Source organism: Rhagoletis pomonella, unplaced genomic scaffold, assembly GCF_013731165.1.
Source record: "Rhagoletis pomonella isolate Grant_MI unplaced genomic scaffold, Rhpom_1.0 Rhpom_scaffold_00008, whole genome shotgun sequence".
NCBI lineage: Eukaryota > Metazoa > Arthropoda > Insecta > Diptera > Tephritidae > Rhagoletis > Rhagoletis pomonella.
Window position 1 is genome coordinate 37963519 of NW_023458562.1, and position 17622 is coordinate 37981140.

At 33.8% G+C, this 17622-nt stretch overlaps 1 protein-coding gene across 1 annotated transcript in view; it reads right to left on the reverse strand.

The window, feature by feature from the left end:
- The window catches only part of LOC118744830 (longitudinals lacking protein-like), a 55459-nt gene continuing 37837 nt past the window's right edge, over positions 1 to 17622 (reverse strand). Inside the window, exons 2-4 of the mRNA XM_036478194.1 lie at positions 10006 to 10618; positions 3452 to 3538; positions 1 to 1288 (exon numbers count right to left, since the gene is read on the reverse strand). Coding sequence (XP_036334087.1) covers positions 1094 to 1288; positions 3452 to 3538; positions 10006 to 10107 — 384 coding nt within the window. The 5' untranslated portion in view covers positions 10108 to 10618 and the 3' untranslated portion in view covers positions 1 to 1093. The remainder of the gene's footprint in view (positions 1289 to 3451; positions 3539 to 10005; positions 10619 to 17622) is intronic.

A 17622-nucleotide genomic window follows, 5' to 3' on the forward strand; every position in this document is an offset into this window, starting at 1 on the left:
TTTCTTTTTCATCAAATCTACTTTGGCTATAGCTTATGATTTTCGTTCATTTACTTAAGTAAAACTTTTAATACAATGGGGCTTGTTCATATTCGAAATAAAGTCGATTCTAAAGTTAATTGCAGTTTTCTTGGTAGATATTCCATTGAAAATTATGTCAATAAGCTGCAAATAACTTTGATTTCGACTGTATTTTGACTATTAATTTGTCCCATTATTTTCTTTATTACGTAACTTGATCGGTGCTTGGGCTGATAGAGATTTTTGCAGTTTATTAAATAATAAATTTAAAGGTTTGTTTACATTTCACTTTCAATGGGTTAGTTTTCCTGTCATGACCTCGATTTTTTTAAAATGCCCTCGCTTCTTATCTAAATGTATTGTTTTAAATGGTATAAATGTACGAATAATTGCAACTCTAAAATGGTAGCTTAATATGTATATCTAAACAGGAGATACAATCCCATTCTTAGTTTTTTATTTAAACCTTTCATTCGCCTTTTTACACATTGTCAAAGTCATTTAGCATTCTACAGTATCGTTTATAATTATGCTTTTTAGTTTTTTTTATACACTACAAAATTCTTTATAATTTCCAGCTCGTGGTGTTTTTTCTTTTTTTAATTCCTTCGATATAAGTTTGCCGGCTTAATTCGTACAATTTAAATAATATACAATATAATTAATTTTGCGCAACAGAGTTTTAGATTTGCTCAAGTAACGCGTACCGAAAAATGAATTCAATTGAAAAAAAATCTAAGAAGTTTACTAAATAAATCATTTTAAATAATGGCTATCGATATATGATGCAAAACAATGCGGTTGTTAATCTGAGATTTAAAACATATAATGAAACAAACTGTGCGCAATCATTTCTATTCATGATTAAAGCAATTAAATTCTGAGCCGCACTTCTTTTGTATGCAGTATGTATTATTTTTGTATCTTTAGCAGTTTACTAAATTATTTTACGCATTTAAATTAAAATTTTCAATTAAATTTATATTCATTCCTTATTAATAGTTTAGGCGTATGTATTTGTTTTGTTGTTTTATTATATATAGTCGTATTTTATTGAACTTATTTACCACCATCAACCTTCCCGTTTTATAGAACTAGGAGTTTCTGCCAGACCTTTCACTTTGAGGCGATCAGCAGTTTTCAAAAAGGCCGGCAATTGCTCTTGCGATACATTCACTTCGCCGGCATACATAAACTCCAATATAGCTTGCAGATGTATATACGACACATCTTTCAAGATAATGATGGGGTGCTTCGAAGGGTTTTCCTAAAATTAAATACATTTTATAATTAATTTCCTTTTGTTTATACATGTACAGCAACATTTTGTCCAATTTTGGCTATTTTTCTTTTGTTTATTTAGTTTTAATATTTTTTAATTAAAGTCTAGCTCTGCAAAAATTATAAAAAATTTGCGAAATTGCATCTAAATTTTCAACTTATTATTCAGATTTTTCAAAATTTTTCGATATGCAATTTTATAGGCCATTAAATTCTAGTACATGCAAGTTTCAAATTGCTAAAAAATCGCGTTCATTTTTTTATGTTGTTGTTGTTGTAGCGGCTACAGCAACCTCGGCCAGATCGGTTGATATCTCAGTCGTTGTCGTCGAGTTCCACTAACGGCAGCCCCAAGAAGCGTGCACGGGGACGACGCCGTTAGGGTTGTAGGGTTTTCCGGGCATGCAGGTAGGAGTTTAGCCTGCTGCAGTAGCCGGAGCGAAGTTCGGCTATTGTTGTTCTAGTCTCCCGAGGCAGCTGGAGCTCCGTCGCGTCAATGTCCGGTGTTTGTGTGCCTAGAACGGCATTCATAGGTCTAGAGTCTACATAACTCGAGACTGAGTCCCTGTGAATGCCGTTCAGGGCCTGTCGGTAAGCTGACGGGTCCAGAGGATGCTTAATGAACCTCTGGACATCGTCCGTCAGTTCATATAGATGCCTCCTGACGTGCCTTGGCGAGGGCTCCTCTGCAAGCAGCTGTCTGTTTGGGTGGCCACATCTGTGGCTCCCAACCAGAAACTGCTTGCAGAGAATCGTGTTATGCTCCCTAATTGGGAACATTTTCGCCTCATCATGGAGGTGACATCAGGAGGCATCCGGTCGCTGTCCTGAGTGCTGTGTTTTGTGCTGTCTGTAGCTTCATCCACTGCGTCCTACTAGTCGCCGGCGACCACACTGGCGCTGCGTAGTTTAAAACCGGCCGGCCTATTGCCTTGTATCTTGCGAGCAATGTTTCTTTGTCTTTGCCCCAGGTACTGCCGGCTAGCGACTGGAGGACTTTGTTGCGGCTCTGTACTTTGTTGACAAGAGCGGTTGCGTGCGCAGAGAAGGAGGGCAGGCTGTCGAATGTTACTCCGAGTATTTTGGGGTTATTCACCGTCGGAATTGGTGTATCATCGACGTGAATTCCCAGCGGTAGCCTGACCTCCTTCGTCCAGGTGGTGAACAAGGTCAGAGGATTTCGTAGGGGAGAGGGCTAGACACTTTGCAGTGAGGAAGCGAGGAAGAGCGGAGAGATATCCGTTTACTTTCGAACACAGGTCATCAATTGCATTCCCAGTCGCCATGATCGAGCAATCGTCGGCGTAGGAGACAATCGAGACTCCCTCTGGTGGTTGAGGGAGCTTTGATTTTTTATAATTTTTTCTGGCTGTTTTAAGCATTTTTCCCATACAAAAAAAATATCGAATATAAATACGTTGTATCAGTCTTGGCAAAATGTTAATCTGATTAACGATTAAAAATTAACGATTAAAATGTTAATCGAGATTAGCGATTAAAATTAATTAATCGTAATCATCCGTACGATAATAATAATTACTATTATTAGTAATACATAAACTGGGAATTTTTAAAACCTATCGCACATGTGCAGACGGATATTAAAACCTAGTTTCATTAGCGTCTGTTAAAATAGATCTTAACGAAAATGCACACCAAAGTGATTGGATTTATGAGGAAAACCGACTTTGCAATACCCAATTAACACAGTAAAATTCCAGCATAAATTAATTAATCACCAAACCCACTTTATCAAATTAAGGGTTAATGATTAAAAATTAATTTTTATAATCGCGGTTACGATCAACTGTTTAATCAGATTAAAATTAATCATGATTAACTGTAATCGGATTGAATTTAATCGAATTCCTTAATTGATTAATATATCAATCGATTAGTGCCAACACTGCTTTGTATGAAAAAAATGCGTAATACAGTTAGAAAAAAGTATTAAAAATCAACGCGATTTTTTAGTAACTTAATAAAAAAAATAAAATATTGCAGAAAAATCTAAAAAAAAGTTTAAAATTTAGAAAAAACTTGTATTAAAAAATAATCCACATCAAGCAAAAAAAAAAGATAAAGAAAAAAAATTATCAAAACGTTGCTGGCTTAATTAGCTGTATAAATATATATATGCGTTATTTACCTCCAAAAGAGCTTTGAAATACGGGCTGCATGCAGATAGAACCATTTTGTGCGCTTTGCATGTTTGCCCTTCGCAGGCAAGGGTCACCTGAAATGTAATTATAATGTGCATTATAGTTATTACAATCCCATACAATAGACTAATAAAAATATTTAAATGTCAATGCTACAAATGTATAACAAATTGTTTTCTTTGTAAGTATTTTACTAGAGGCTAATATTGCTGGAGGCTGGTATTTAGGGTGTATTTTGTATGATAACTTTATCGACGAGGTAGGTTAGTGATCGAGAAACTTCCCAAAGATTTGATCTATTGAGAACACGTGAAAAAAAATTTAAATTAAAAAAATAATTAATTCTGTGGTCATATGGAAAAGTAGCTTTAGTATAAATCGGCATTCGCAACATACGATTGCGAATGACTCACTGGCGCTAAGCCGTTGAACAACTTTTGGCAAATAAACGTGGAAGAAATAGTTCCGATACTAGCAAGTCAATATTCTTATTAAGTCTCATCAAAAAATTCCTTGCCGTTTAAAAAATAAAGCTACTTTTCCATACGAACACAGAATTAATTAATTCGTTCCGTTTCAAAATAATTTTCGGTTTTTGTCTGTACACACATTTCTGCCGGACACTTTAGTGGAAAAGCGGATCGTCAAAGTATCCGAAAATGGAATCGGTAAACGGGGGAAAATTCCATTTCATCCAGATTTTTTTTTCCTTTTTCGGATCCATTGTCGAATTTTTTGCTGGCTGAGTTAATATCTGCCATTTTATTATATAAGACAAAATACATTGGAATCATATAAATAGCTACTCTGCATCAAAAAGAAAATCAAAAAAAAGAAATGAGCTAACTTTTGGTGGTTAGGGCCCGAATGTCTGCAATCCTATCAATTTTACCCGATGTGATGCTCCTAAGGTTTTACATTTGAATTAAGATTGGCAAACAATCATTTTCTTCGCCCCCTTTGAAATTTTCTAATAAGTTTTGGTGATAAGTTACAAAATGGCTTGGCAAATAATATTGTCATTCCTTTAATTACAAAGCACGACATACACTGCGCATTGCACTCACAATTTTTGCAAAAAAGAAAAAGGAACTCGCGCTCCCACTCTTTGTTGAATGCCAATTTTGCATAGTTTTCACAAAATTTCTAAAAAAAAAATTACTTGCGGTATAGGCATCTGCTTTAATATTTAATGAAATCATAAATTTGTAACATTTGTTAGTCATAATTTCTACAATTATTGTTCAATTTAAACAAGAAATCGGAGGAAGTAAACAAATTTGTTCATGTGGATGTTGATACCAAAAAATTTTGTTTGGACATTTGTTAAAAATCACGCGTCATTTCCAATAAATCAATGAATAACTCCTAAACCAATAGTCCGGTTTTAAAATGTTGCTGACGTATGTAGATGATGGTATGGATTTTACATAAGGTCGGATTTCTTGTCGACTAATCTTATCGAATAAAATATTCCGGTACATAGTGTTTCATACGAAGGAAAATTAAGTAAAGAAAATATGCGGCTATAAAAAAATTCAAAACTTTTGACTTCTAAAGCTCTACTCAGAATTACAGCGAGCGACGGTAAAGCGGGCGGCGGTAAGTGAGTAGCTGAACAGTTGCCATCCGTCAGAGTAAACACAATTGCGACCAAGGCGAATTTATATAAGGTGGTGTTACTAGCTCAGCTGATTTTGTGTATGTGTTTCGCCGCACGGCTTCTGATATCAAATTGAAAAATTTTGTTTGAACTTCTACACACACTCTTACAGATTTTGACAGTTTATGCCGCCAAAGCAAAAACAAAATACAGGTAAATTTTTGTTTTTGTACTCCTGCTATCACCTTATATTAATTCGCCTTGATTGCTACGCACCCCGGCTTCCGTTAGTTGTCATTTTGATTTGAAAATTATTATTAAAATTAAATATTTTTCGGTACGTGCATGTATGTAGATTTTCTGGAAATAAAACTAGATGAATACATTGGCAAACTTGTGAAAATAATAAAAATTACTACAGTAAATATTCAATCAACATTGTGCCGTCCCCATGGGCGGTAAAAATATAAATAAATTTAAATCAACCAAAAAAGGTCGGCAGCCATTCCATATGCCAGGGCTGGCGAACCTCAGGCACGCAACAAAATAATTTAGGCACGGTATATTTTGAGGACTCAATTCCCCCAATTACTAGTAGTAGTATTTACTACCTAATCGACACAATTTCTTTTTTCGTTTAAATTGGAGATCGCAAGATCTACTCACACCCAAGAAAAAATGTCAGAAAAGCGAAATATACAAACAGTAACCAACAAAATCCAGTTATATTGCATGAGTTCCATTGCATCATTCATCAATAACCTTTGTGCGCAAAGCATGGCTTCGCCTCCCTTGGTGATATAATGGGCGTAGTTCTCAAAAATATTGAAACTCATATCTTCGCAGTCATTAAATAAACGAAGGTTTGAGGCTTATACGTGGCTTTCAAAATTGTGGGTTTTTTACGGATATATTCCAGCATTTCAATGATTTGAACGTAAAGCTTTAAGGCTCTAATAAAGCAGAACTTTATAAATATGATGGATAGATCTCGTTCGCGCTTTTTAGGCTAAGCAGAAAGTTGTTGGTAAAGACATTGAGGCATATTCATAGTCGAAATAAAGTCGACTCTAAATTTAGTATCAGCTTTTTTTTTTTTTGAGATATTACATTGATAATTATGTCAAAAAGCTGCAACTAACTTTAGTGTCGTCTTTTTTTACTATTAATATGCCCCATTGTTTCCAAAAATTACAAATGTTTGCCAAACATAACAATTTTAAAATCAGATTTAGATTTAGATGAAAAACCAGACCGATCAAGAGGCACTGAAGAGTTTTCTTTAGTAATAAATACTCTCGTCGACGAATTTTCATCGAGGTTTTCTGAATTCAAGGAGTTATCGGAAACATTCAAACTCAACATTTTTAAATTTGCGAATACTAAAATTTTGGAAACTTGGAATTTAATTCCAGACATATTCGACGTCTGCAGAAGCTGGCGTTTGCACACAAGGTAAACAGAGACATTTAAGAGACGGTTGATTCGATTTAAGTGTCAATTAATATCTCCAAGAACGGTGATAAGCAGTGAACGGATTTTTAGGACCTAAAAACCTATAAAAAAGGCAAAAAAAATAGCGAAATAGGCAGGAAAAGGCACTAGAAATTGCAAAAAAGGCAAAAAAAAAGACAAAAATAGCAGCACTGGTTTACAGGAAAAATGTTCAACGGACGCCACTACATATCCAATTCCTATATAGAATTGCTTGCTGATTCCGAAAATCGAGTTAATCAGACACAGCCTTGCATGTACTAAACGTGCGCTCGACGTGACTTGAAACAAGTGGAGCCCAATTTAGATATGGAACGTTTGAAACTTTTATATTATCAGGAATAACGGCTTTTTGCTCGCTATAATCACTTTTTTAAAGGCACAATAGGCAAAAAAAAGGCAAATATCTTAAAAAAGGCAAAAAAAGGCAACATCAAATGTGCATGTATGGAATCAGGGAAAGCTAAATCGTGGACATTCTTAATCGAATATAATCTATCCCTTTAGCAGAAAAAAGGCAATTTCCATAAAATCCGTTCCCTGGTGATAAGTCATGACTTCTTTTTAACACGTCATGGCTACATTGAATAATTCTTTGGCAATAATGGCACGTGTATGTATAAAGGTACGCCGGCCCGGTCATATGCCTTTGTGAGTTTTAATTTTGAAAGCGGTTAACCGTCGACCTCTTTACCGTACCCAGAGGGGTATTGGCCTAATTTAAGCGGCCAAAAGTCGAATTTTCCAAACGCATTTTTCTTTTATAACTGAACATAGGGTGAAGAGAATAGAGTTCTTGACTAGATTCCGTTACTTTTTAGTCCCTATTTGTTTTCATTCGCTAACACCGCGTTGTCTAAGTGCCGTGTTGTTAATTGTGTTTTTTGTGTTTAGTTTAATGCAAATATAGTATGAAATGGTACCTGCAGAGCTTCAAGAAAAAATATCGCATTTTCGCTAATTTTAATGGATTAGAGAAAAAACCAGAGTTATAAAGTTGTGTAACACCACTCAACGGCGCTGAGATTCTTGCTTGGGTGCTATACCTTACAGTTCGCAGTTTGAAAACAAAAAAAAAACTGCTGAAAATGTGCGATTGCTGAAATATTTACCGCAAATATTGCCGCTGTACTGTACCAGTTTTATTTAAATGTATAGTGTTCTGTAAATGAAGGGGGGTGATAGGAAAGTCAAGACGAACAAAACAGTGCTCAGGTTCGGGGGTGGAGGGATTAATTTAACTTTGGGGAGTTACAGGTGGAGAAAATAGTTGACACTACTTTTAGAAAAAAATGCTTATCTTAGCGGAAAGTTCTGTAAACATTTGGCTCTAACGATTTTGATAAAATTTTGCATTCAGATAGTGCTTACAATTTTAAGGTTATATAGAGTGGTGTTACCTCTGGAGATATTTGTTCAAAGTTGCCTCCTATTCGAAATGATTTATAAGTTAAATAAAACGTCATATTGGGTATTAAGTGAAACTATTTTAAAAATCCCCAATTCAGAGACATTTTTAACAGGGTTGCCACCTATTTGCCATCTTATATTTATTTAATTCATTGTTTGAAAATTAAGATACAATATTACTATTCATGGGTACTAAAAGAAGGCTCTTAAACAATTATTTTCTATGTTGTAAGTATTATCCCTTAGGATTGTGGTTTATTGGTGCCACTTATTTTCGATTCTACAAAATTTAACTATTACAATTAACATGGATATCAAATGAAATGTTCTTTTTGAGAACTTTAATCCAGAAATATTTTTGATCGGGGTTGCGACGTCTTTTTTAATACAACTGTGTGTCTTATTTCCTTAATTATAGTTTAATTTCCCACATGTTGTTTAGAAATAAAGCCTTTTCAAAACCATTTCGATTGATGCTCATATTGTAAGACTCCTTTTAAATTAATTGCATTTCATTTTTTAACAAATGGCAACCTTTTCATGTTCTAACCTACATATAAACTTAGCTTATCTGCTACGAAACTGCTGGCAACTGTGAACCCAACAATTACGTCTTAGAAACGGCTTGTTGAATATGCTGCCAAATGAACAGCTGATAAATGTAAACAAATGAAATTGCAATAAATAGAGATAGTTGCGCCGATAGTATTTAGAATTCAACGCTGAGCTGCCGCCGTGTTGAAAAAATCGTTCAATGGTATAATATAAGAAAACGAATGCGGAAAAGTGCGCTCGATGCTCAAATGCTTTCGTCGGAGCTAAGTACCGAGATTTACTGAATTATAGTATGTCTTCAAATTTTAGAGCTCTCGGAGGATCATTAGAAGGACTATGAAAGTGGACAATAACACCCTCTACTCAACTTCGACGAGAACGTATGGGTCTTAGCACACTTTACCGCATTCTTATTTTTATATTATTAAGTTTTTTTTATCTAATTCAAATTAAGAAAGCATCAAAATTTTGGAAACTCTGAAAATTCTACACAATTCGCAATTATTCGTAAATGAGAGCCAATCTGAAAAAACCGAAGGCATATCCGGACTCGCCGATCTAAATATGCCATAGAAAATTGAATACCGTTTTTGAATTTTTCTGAAGTAGGGCCTTTTTCTCATTTTAATGCCTAATTATGATTAAGTTCCGCATTTTCATTCATTACTTATTAGAAAAACACACCAAATAATTTTGACCAGTTTTACTATGCAAATACTCCTTTGTGCGTTGGCGAAAAAATTTACATGATTTCTTATACATTATAAAGAGGGCTATCAAAAATATGCCAGAAGAAATGGAAAATAAGCGCTATAAAAAGCTCCATAAGTTACCAATATATGCTCTTACATATGCTAAATCAATGAAGTTTTATTTAACTTTTTAATATTTTTATTTAATAATCTCGTATAGTATAAGAAGACATGTTTCTTTTTTTTAATTATCAATCGAAAATGACGTTCTCTTTTCATTTAAAATTGTTCAATGATCAGAATTCCTACAAGGTGGTAGCAGAAGTATAAAAATTTATTTATTAATTCACCTTGTTTCACGCATTTCTATAATTTTTTCCACCAAATGTATTAAATGTTGTCAGGTATGCAAAATAACCACGAAAGTCGAATGTAAATTTAAAAAAAATCTATAAAAATAGGCAATAATAATTCTCATAAAAAGGAAGGAAATTAGGGGGTAGGGTCTTGAAATTTCAAAAAGAAAAAATTCGATGGGCACCCTAATACACATATATAGATTTTTATATAGATTATCATTGCAAAAAGTTAAAGTTAAGCGCCGTACGTATGTAAGTAAGCACCCCTCTGATAAAACGGCCCTTGTTGTCGTACCCTTAGTACCCATCAGTCGAACCTTTTCTTTGGATAACAGCAAATCAATTTCTGTTGAAAAAAATATCCAAGCATAATCCACTGACAGACCTATTTATAAAAAATCCTAAATTATTATTACTGTTCTACTTACATCTGTAAAGCTCTTCTCGTCCCTCAAATGCCGGAACGAGGTCACCATATTCGTTTGGAAATCATTCCATTTTAGGAAAAACTGTTGATCAGACGACATCATTAAAGCGGCTTTTCAAAATACACACAATCCGGAAAAGGTTAGTTTCGTAGCAATAGGTTACTCCTTGTTAGTGGCTATTCAAATGTAACCGACGTTGGCAGAGATGACAAGAAAAATATTTAAAAAACTCCAGGCGTTTTACTCCAATATAGACAAATTCACTCTCATGGGTGATTCGCAGTAGCAATGCGAACTTTACTATCTACACTTTTGTTGTTATTACTGGAGTTTGTATTCCTGCTTCTATTGCTGCTCCGCTATCAATTTAGTTCGCGTTTAACGTAGTAGTTGATTGATCTCACAATCGTCGATCGGCAGGGGTGTTGGTGATTACAGTTTATATTTATTTTGTTTCAATTCCCTTCAAGAGATTTTGCAATAATCAAGCAACAACAAATCGACGAGACCTGTACTTTCTGGATTTTGCTTTTACGATCAGTAAATCATTATGAAAGCGTTTCTGACACTTCTGTTGTATGGTGGTTGTTATTCGGCAATGCGCTGGGTATTTCTGCAAACAAGAAAATATATATTTTTTTAACAAGAAAATTTTCCATTTAAAAATAAAAAGCGCGGTGTTACAAAATAAAAAAAATTGCACTAACTTTTTAAGTGACCTAGTACAGATCGTAGAGCTGGCCGAGTAATTCAAGAAATTTTTCTAACAGCCTCAAATTCTCAACTTATTCTTAAAAACCCATTTTTAGTCCGGTTATTTTTAACCAATTTTAAGTTTTTACATGGCTTAAGAAGGAAGCATATTTGTACTGTTTAAAGAAATACAAAGTTTTGAGATCTCATTTTAAATATGTATGTATGTCGAAAATTTTTGGAATAAATCTGAAATTTACACCAATTTTTATTCAGGGCTATCACAGAATCCATCGTAGCTTCGATTTTTATGAAATCTACGAAAGTGCTATCACAGAATCCGAATGGCTACGAACGTAAATTCGAAATTCGTAGAGAGCCTTCATTGAATCCGTTCGTAATGAAGATTCGTACAGATACTCTACGACGAGATTATGCTGTCGGAACAAAATTTAAAATCACTCAATCTTAAAAATAGTGGAAGAAAGCTGCATTATTTTTGATATTAAATATTTATTATACTCCAAATTTGTTATAGTTTGATATAATTCCATATATTTGTGTAAACGTAGACGTAAAATACCAATGCCATACATACATACATATGTACATAAACGCATTCACCTGCTAGACGCTATTTAATGAATTAATATTTTGTATGAATCGAGGAAATAATAGTTTAGCAACAATTTATTAGGAAATAAACCTAATTACTTTAATATCATAAAAATGTATTTAGAAAAAAAAAAATTCCTATTTAAAATAATAAAATCTAAGCAAAAAATAAACTAAAAAAAAATTTTTATTAAAAAATAAACAAAAATTGAATAAAAAAAGAAAAAAATCTCCACTGCCCCACGACTCGGACTCGAACTCGGCTCTCTCAATTGGCAGTCTAGTGCTTTGCAAACTCGGCCATTGCGCCTGATGCGGTAGCGTGAGCAAACAGGCACACATAAATGTCTGTTGTTTCCTTTGCACTAACTGATTTCGAATCAGCATTCGAAGCTGGCAACGATATTTTCGAGTTCACTCGAATTCAGTGATAGCAATTTTTTCGTATTCGTAGCGGGCATTTGAATTCGTAGATTTTCTACGATGGATTCCGTGGTAGCCCTGATTATTTTTTCCACTTCCATAACATTTGTTGCCAAAATTTCAAAAGAAAACAGTCTCTTATAGTGATTACTTCGAAAATAATGTTTAATTCCGAGTAAAACTAGGAACCATTAGTTCACTCACCAAATTATTAAGTTATGACATTTTTTATAAAGAGGCAAATTCAAATTTTTCTAGAACTATTGAAACCTCAAGGTGAATCCAACCCTACCGATTCAAAATTTCTGTGAAATTACATGGAAGCAATTCTGGAAATTTTTTTTAGAAAATTCACGACTTCCGAATTTGTTTATTGGTTTTTATAAAATGTACCTAGTTTCATTCGGAAAAAAACATTATTTTCGAAGTAATAACTAAAGGTTCTCATAAAAATACAATCGCCGTTTGGAGTCGGAGTAAAACTGTAGCTCCCTCCCCTTTGTGAGGCAATATCAAGGCGCACGCCCCAGATCGGAGGAGAAGCTCGGCCAAACGCTAACATATGTGTAAGCGCCAATATATTATTATTATTATTAACTAAAGGAGACTATCTTCTTTGAAATTGTAGCTGAAATGGAAAAAATTAAAAAAGTTGGTGTAAATTTCAGATTTGTTCCAAAAATTTTTCACATATTTACGACTAGCAAATGCCTGGCTTGCTTCACGACGCCAATAAAAAAATAGTGTTGCTATGGAAAAACTGTTTATAATGTAAAAATTATTCGTTTAGGTTGAAAGACTGAAGACCAGAACATTGCTTACTCATAGGCCAATAATTATAGCGAGGAGATAACGTTTAGGTTAAGTACTAATCCTCTTCGATGCTATGAGCTCTTATTTCTACCTGTGAGATATTTGCAAGTATTGCACAGTTTGCCGAGAGTACGTAATCTTCTTCTGTAATCCTGCTGTTCAACAGGATGAAAGAGTTTTCCTCTTTCAAACGGGGTCATTGATATCTCCCCGTGTTCTCTCTAAGTCAGCACACTTATTCTTGATAAACCAATGACCCGTTGCTGTGCCCAGGATATCTGTCGAGCTTAAGCAATTTTGTGCTTCTTTGAACGCATACTTAAGGAATGAGGCTTTATTGTGATCTAAAATGTAAATTTGCAGAGGGCCATCTAAATATCGTGATTTCAGCGCCATATATGTATTGGGTTCATTTGTTATCATAAAGTTAATACCCGTTAATCCAGGTCAGACGGGTTCTCTAAATATCTCGACTCCAGCGCCATCAGTCGGCACAATTTTTTGCAAAAGTATATTTTACGATGCAGCGCAGAATTTCAAGAATTTCATGTGACGTGTGATTCCGAAGTTATGGCTGATTAAAAATTTCACTCCTCTAGGATGTGCCACGCCCCTTTTACAAAAGTATATGTACTTTACAATAAGTATCTACCATAGATATGTATGTGAACACACGAAATTTCAAAGTCATGTGATCTACGGTTTGGAATTTATAACTGATTAAAAATGTCATGCCTGTGGGAGGTACTACGGCCCCTTGTCAGATCTCATGTTTTATACCCTAGGTTACGTCCAAGGTCCCTATATATCAGTTAAAGCCCTATGAAAATTCATTCAGTAGTTCCGGAGATTAGTGAGTTCAAACAGACAAACAATGTGCTCACAAAATATTTTATTTCTTTTCTTTATTTATACCAAGGCGAATTTATATAAGGTGGTGTTGATTCCTCAGCTGTGAGTAGTGTTTAATTTGCAAAATTTTGTATTTCGCTAGTGAGTGAGTGAAAACGTGAGTGTGTGTATTTTCTGTCGCCCTTTTTCATTCGAGAAAGAATAGCTAAAATTTGACAATGGCCCGCTATAAGCTAAAACAAAATACAAGTAACTGTGTATTTGTTAAATCGATACCAGCTTATATGAGTTCGTCTTGGTTTATACTATATATTTTACTTTCCAAAGCCATCTAAAACTTCAAATTCTGTAAGAAATAACCGAGCTAAAAATTGTTTAGGGCGGGAAGTCATGCAAAAATGGGTTTTTAAGAATAAATCGAGAATTTAAGGCTGTTACAAAAAATGTTAACGTAGTTTCGTGAATTACTCGACCAGCCCTAGGACCTGTATTAGGTCAGTTAAAAAGTTGATGGTCAGTGTAACTCCGGGTAATCTAAATTTGCAAGGGTGAAAGTGTCGTGTTACTTATTGAGAGAATTTTTTTTTTTTTTTTTTCAATTTATAAATAACTTTTTTCTTTAGTCTTAATGTACGTGTGTCATGAACTTTGCCGGTAATGATAAAAAAGGTATGGCAATGTCAAAAATGAAAACACAAAATCTATTTACCTTTTAATGCCTAAACAAAAAATTAAGAGCAGATTTTTCTGCTCAAGGAAATCCACTTTTGACTAGTTCAGGAAAAGCCGAATTCCACTCAAAACTTAAAAGTACTCGTTCACAGTTATTGTTTTTACATACATACATAAATGCAGACATAGCTTTTTCAATCACATATGTAAGAAAGCCCAGCCAGCAAAGAATAGTACGTTTTACTGATACATAGTACGTACACGGTTGCCAACCGTCCCGTTTTCGGTGGGACTGTTCTCTCTGTTTGAATTGTACAATATATTTTTTTTTAATTTGGACTTGTTAAATTTTCACCATTAATTTCAATAAGTTTCGAGTTAAAATGCTCCAAAAGATCAGCACTTGGTTTGTAAAGACCTCCTTCAGAAATGCAATTAAAGAAAGTAAATTATTATCTTTCCCTTCACTCGTCCTGAACCCGAATTCCGCCAGGCCCATTTTCGACACAAGGTAACCTGCAAAATTCTCCAACCAATCAAACTCGATACCGCTTAGAGGTATTTTTTAAAAAATTATTTTATTTTGTCCTTTGTCAATCAAATTCTTTTCAGAAAAAAAATGTATTATAATTTTCAATCTGGTAGCTTCATTTCGATGAAAATGTCATAATATCAGCAAAAGTCAAATGGCTAAATGGCTAATGTCATTAAGTGAAACTGCCTTCTTTTTTATACCATGGTACAAGCAGAGCTGGGTAATTTTTGATTACGATTACATTTCAATTACGATTGCGTAATTGTAATCCTTAAATTATATACGATTACGATTACTTTAATTGTAATCATAAATGTTACCATTATGATTATAGTAATTGTAATCTTAAAAATTTAGGGACTGTGATTACTGTAATCGAAATCATGGAAAAGATGATTACGGAAATTGTAATTGTAATCCTAAAAATTTTAAGATTACAATTACAGTAATTGTAATCATGAAAATTATGATTGCGAATACTTTAATTGTAATCCTAAAAATATTATGATTACAATTAACGTAATCGTAATCAAGAAAATGTTGATTGCATTCTTCTGATATTATGTAGCCGTTTTGTAGTTAAGAAAATGAGCCGAACTTTCACCGAAAAGTATGTAAAATTGATTTAAAGTTGAAATACATAATACGGTTACATAGCGGCCGCTGTGGTGTAGTGGTTAGCAGTGTGCGCTACCATTTCGCAGGGCCTGTATTCAACCCAACATCAAAAAAAAAGAAAACAAAAAACGTTTTTTTCTAATAGCGGTTCTCGGCAGACCTCCGAATGTATTTCTGTCATGAAAAACAGCTTCTCCTAAAAATGCAATCGCCTTTCGGGTCGGCGTAAAACTGTAGGTCCCTCCCCTTTGTGTGACAACGTCAAAATCAAACTTTATTGGAAATACTGCGACCACGAGTCTGTAGAATATTACAACAATTTCAAACTAATATGCGAATGCATAATTTAAATCCAATTTAGTGTATAAAAATCAATGTTTGCTCTAAGCAAAACTAATTTCTCTATTATTGTAATCGTAATCATGAATTGCACGATGGCGATTACTTTAATTGTAATCCTAAAAATATAGCGATTACGACTACTGTAATCGTAATCCTAATTTTCATGATTACAATTAAGTTAATTCCTTAAGTAATTAAGTAATTTTTTGTTATTTATGGCCAAATTTCACACTGCTTTGCTTTTCTAAAAAGAAAATTTCCAAAAATAAAGCATTAAAATTGATGTCGATTGTTACAGATTGTGTATGTAATTTTGCCTGCCCTCTTTCCTGATGTTAGGTTTGTTTTTTAATTTTCAGGCTAGTTTTGGGCAGTGCCAAATTTATGGCCAAGAGAGGACCACATATCGATTGCCCTCTGCCATAACGACACAATTCAACTAATTGCATATATTTCAGTAGAGCCAATTAAAGATTTTGTCTTTCGTAATTTAGCAATAATATGTCTTGGAACGTAATTATTCCGGATTATTTGCAGTCATTCAGTAGGGAATATTTGTAAGCTTTCAAATTATGACTTTTACTAAAGATTTAGTAAGTGGAGGACTGCAAAAATACGAAATAAGTTACAACTCGTAAGTAGTTGATCGAAAAAAATTCCAATAAAAAATTGCTGAACGCCACAAAACAAAAAGTGTCGTTGTTTCCCATAAAAAATTACTAAGTGTCTCACTGAAACTATGAAATGAACAACGGCACAATACGAAAAGTGTCGTTATCTATATCTATACATAGTACAAGTACTTTTTAGCAAAAAGAAAACCGACTTCAACTCTCATACAAAAATAATATATATATATATATATATATATATATATATATATATCCCATGATCCACTGATCAGATCTTAACCAGATTAGTATGGGACCACCTCTGAGACACTACCTTTCCGATGCAAAAAGAATTATCGGTTGACGTGGTCCAAAGTTATGCGGTAACATACATAAAAAAATAAAAATTAAAAAAATAAAAAAATTTCCGACGAACTGATAACCTCCTCCTTTTTTGGAAGTCGGTTAAAAAAGGAAAGTCGAGATTCTTTGAACGCGGTAATCTCGAAAACTACTGAACGGATTTTGACGAGATTTTCTCTAATAAACTCTGTATCGACAGGAGATGGTTCTTTTTTTACTTAGAATTTTAATAGGGTTGCCACCTGCCTAAAAAAACTATAAGATCCGCACCGTTCGTTGGATTACAAAATATGAGAAGTCAAATGAAAGGGATTGGCCTCTAGAAAAGCACTAATATTTTTTTAATGGGGTTGCCACCTGTTAATCAAATTACTATATTCAATCATCATAAGCGTAGGCATCAGTTCTGTACCGTCACTGTCAAACGAAAAGACTTAGCCTCTACATGCGCAGTAATATATTATTTTTCTGAGTAGGGTTGCCACCTATTAAAAAGTTAAAAGATTTTCACCGTTCGCTGGATTCAAATATGGGATACCTTACGAAAGTGCATGGCCTTCGCATGTACAAAAGCTCTATTATTTTTTAAGTAGGGTTGCCAACTATTTAAACTTACTATTTTCTATACTTAGTATAAAGGAAAGTTGAGATATTTTTACTACGCCACTGAACGGATTTAGACGAAATTTTTTAAGTATAATCTGTATCGATAGGAATTTTATCTTTAGTACTTTGAGTTCCTATAGGGTTGCCACTTGTCTAAAAAATTATAGGACCCGCACTTTTCGTAGGATTACCAGAAATTAGGTGTCAAAGTATATGTACAAGTACTTTAGTATCTACATATGTATGTATGTACGTACACCCACTATAATTGTTTTTAAGTGTTCAGTCAAAAATATTCGAAACACAAAATTCAAATAAAATACGTTTACTTCGATGTTTTTGTTTAGTTTCTTCGCGTATTTCTTTCCTCTTCTCTCCCTCGCTAATTTGAATATATGTATGTGCATCTATATCTATATCTATATCTATATCTATATCTATATCTATATCTATATCTATATCTATATCTATATC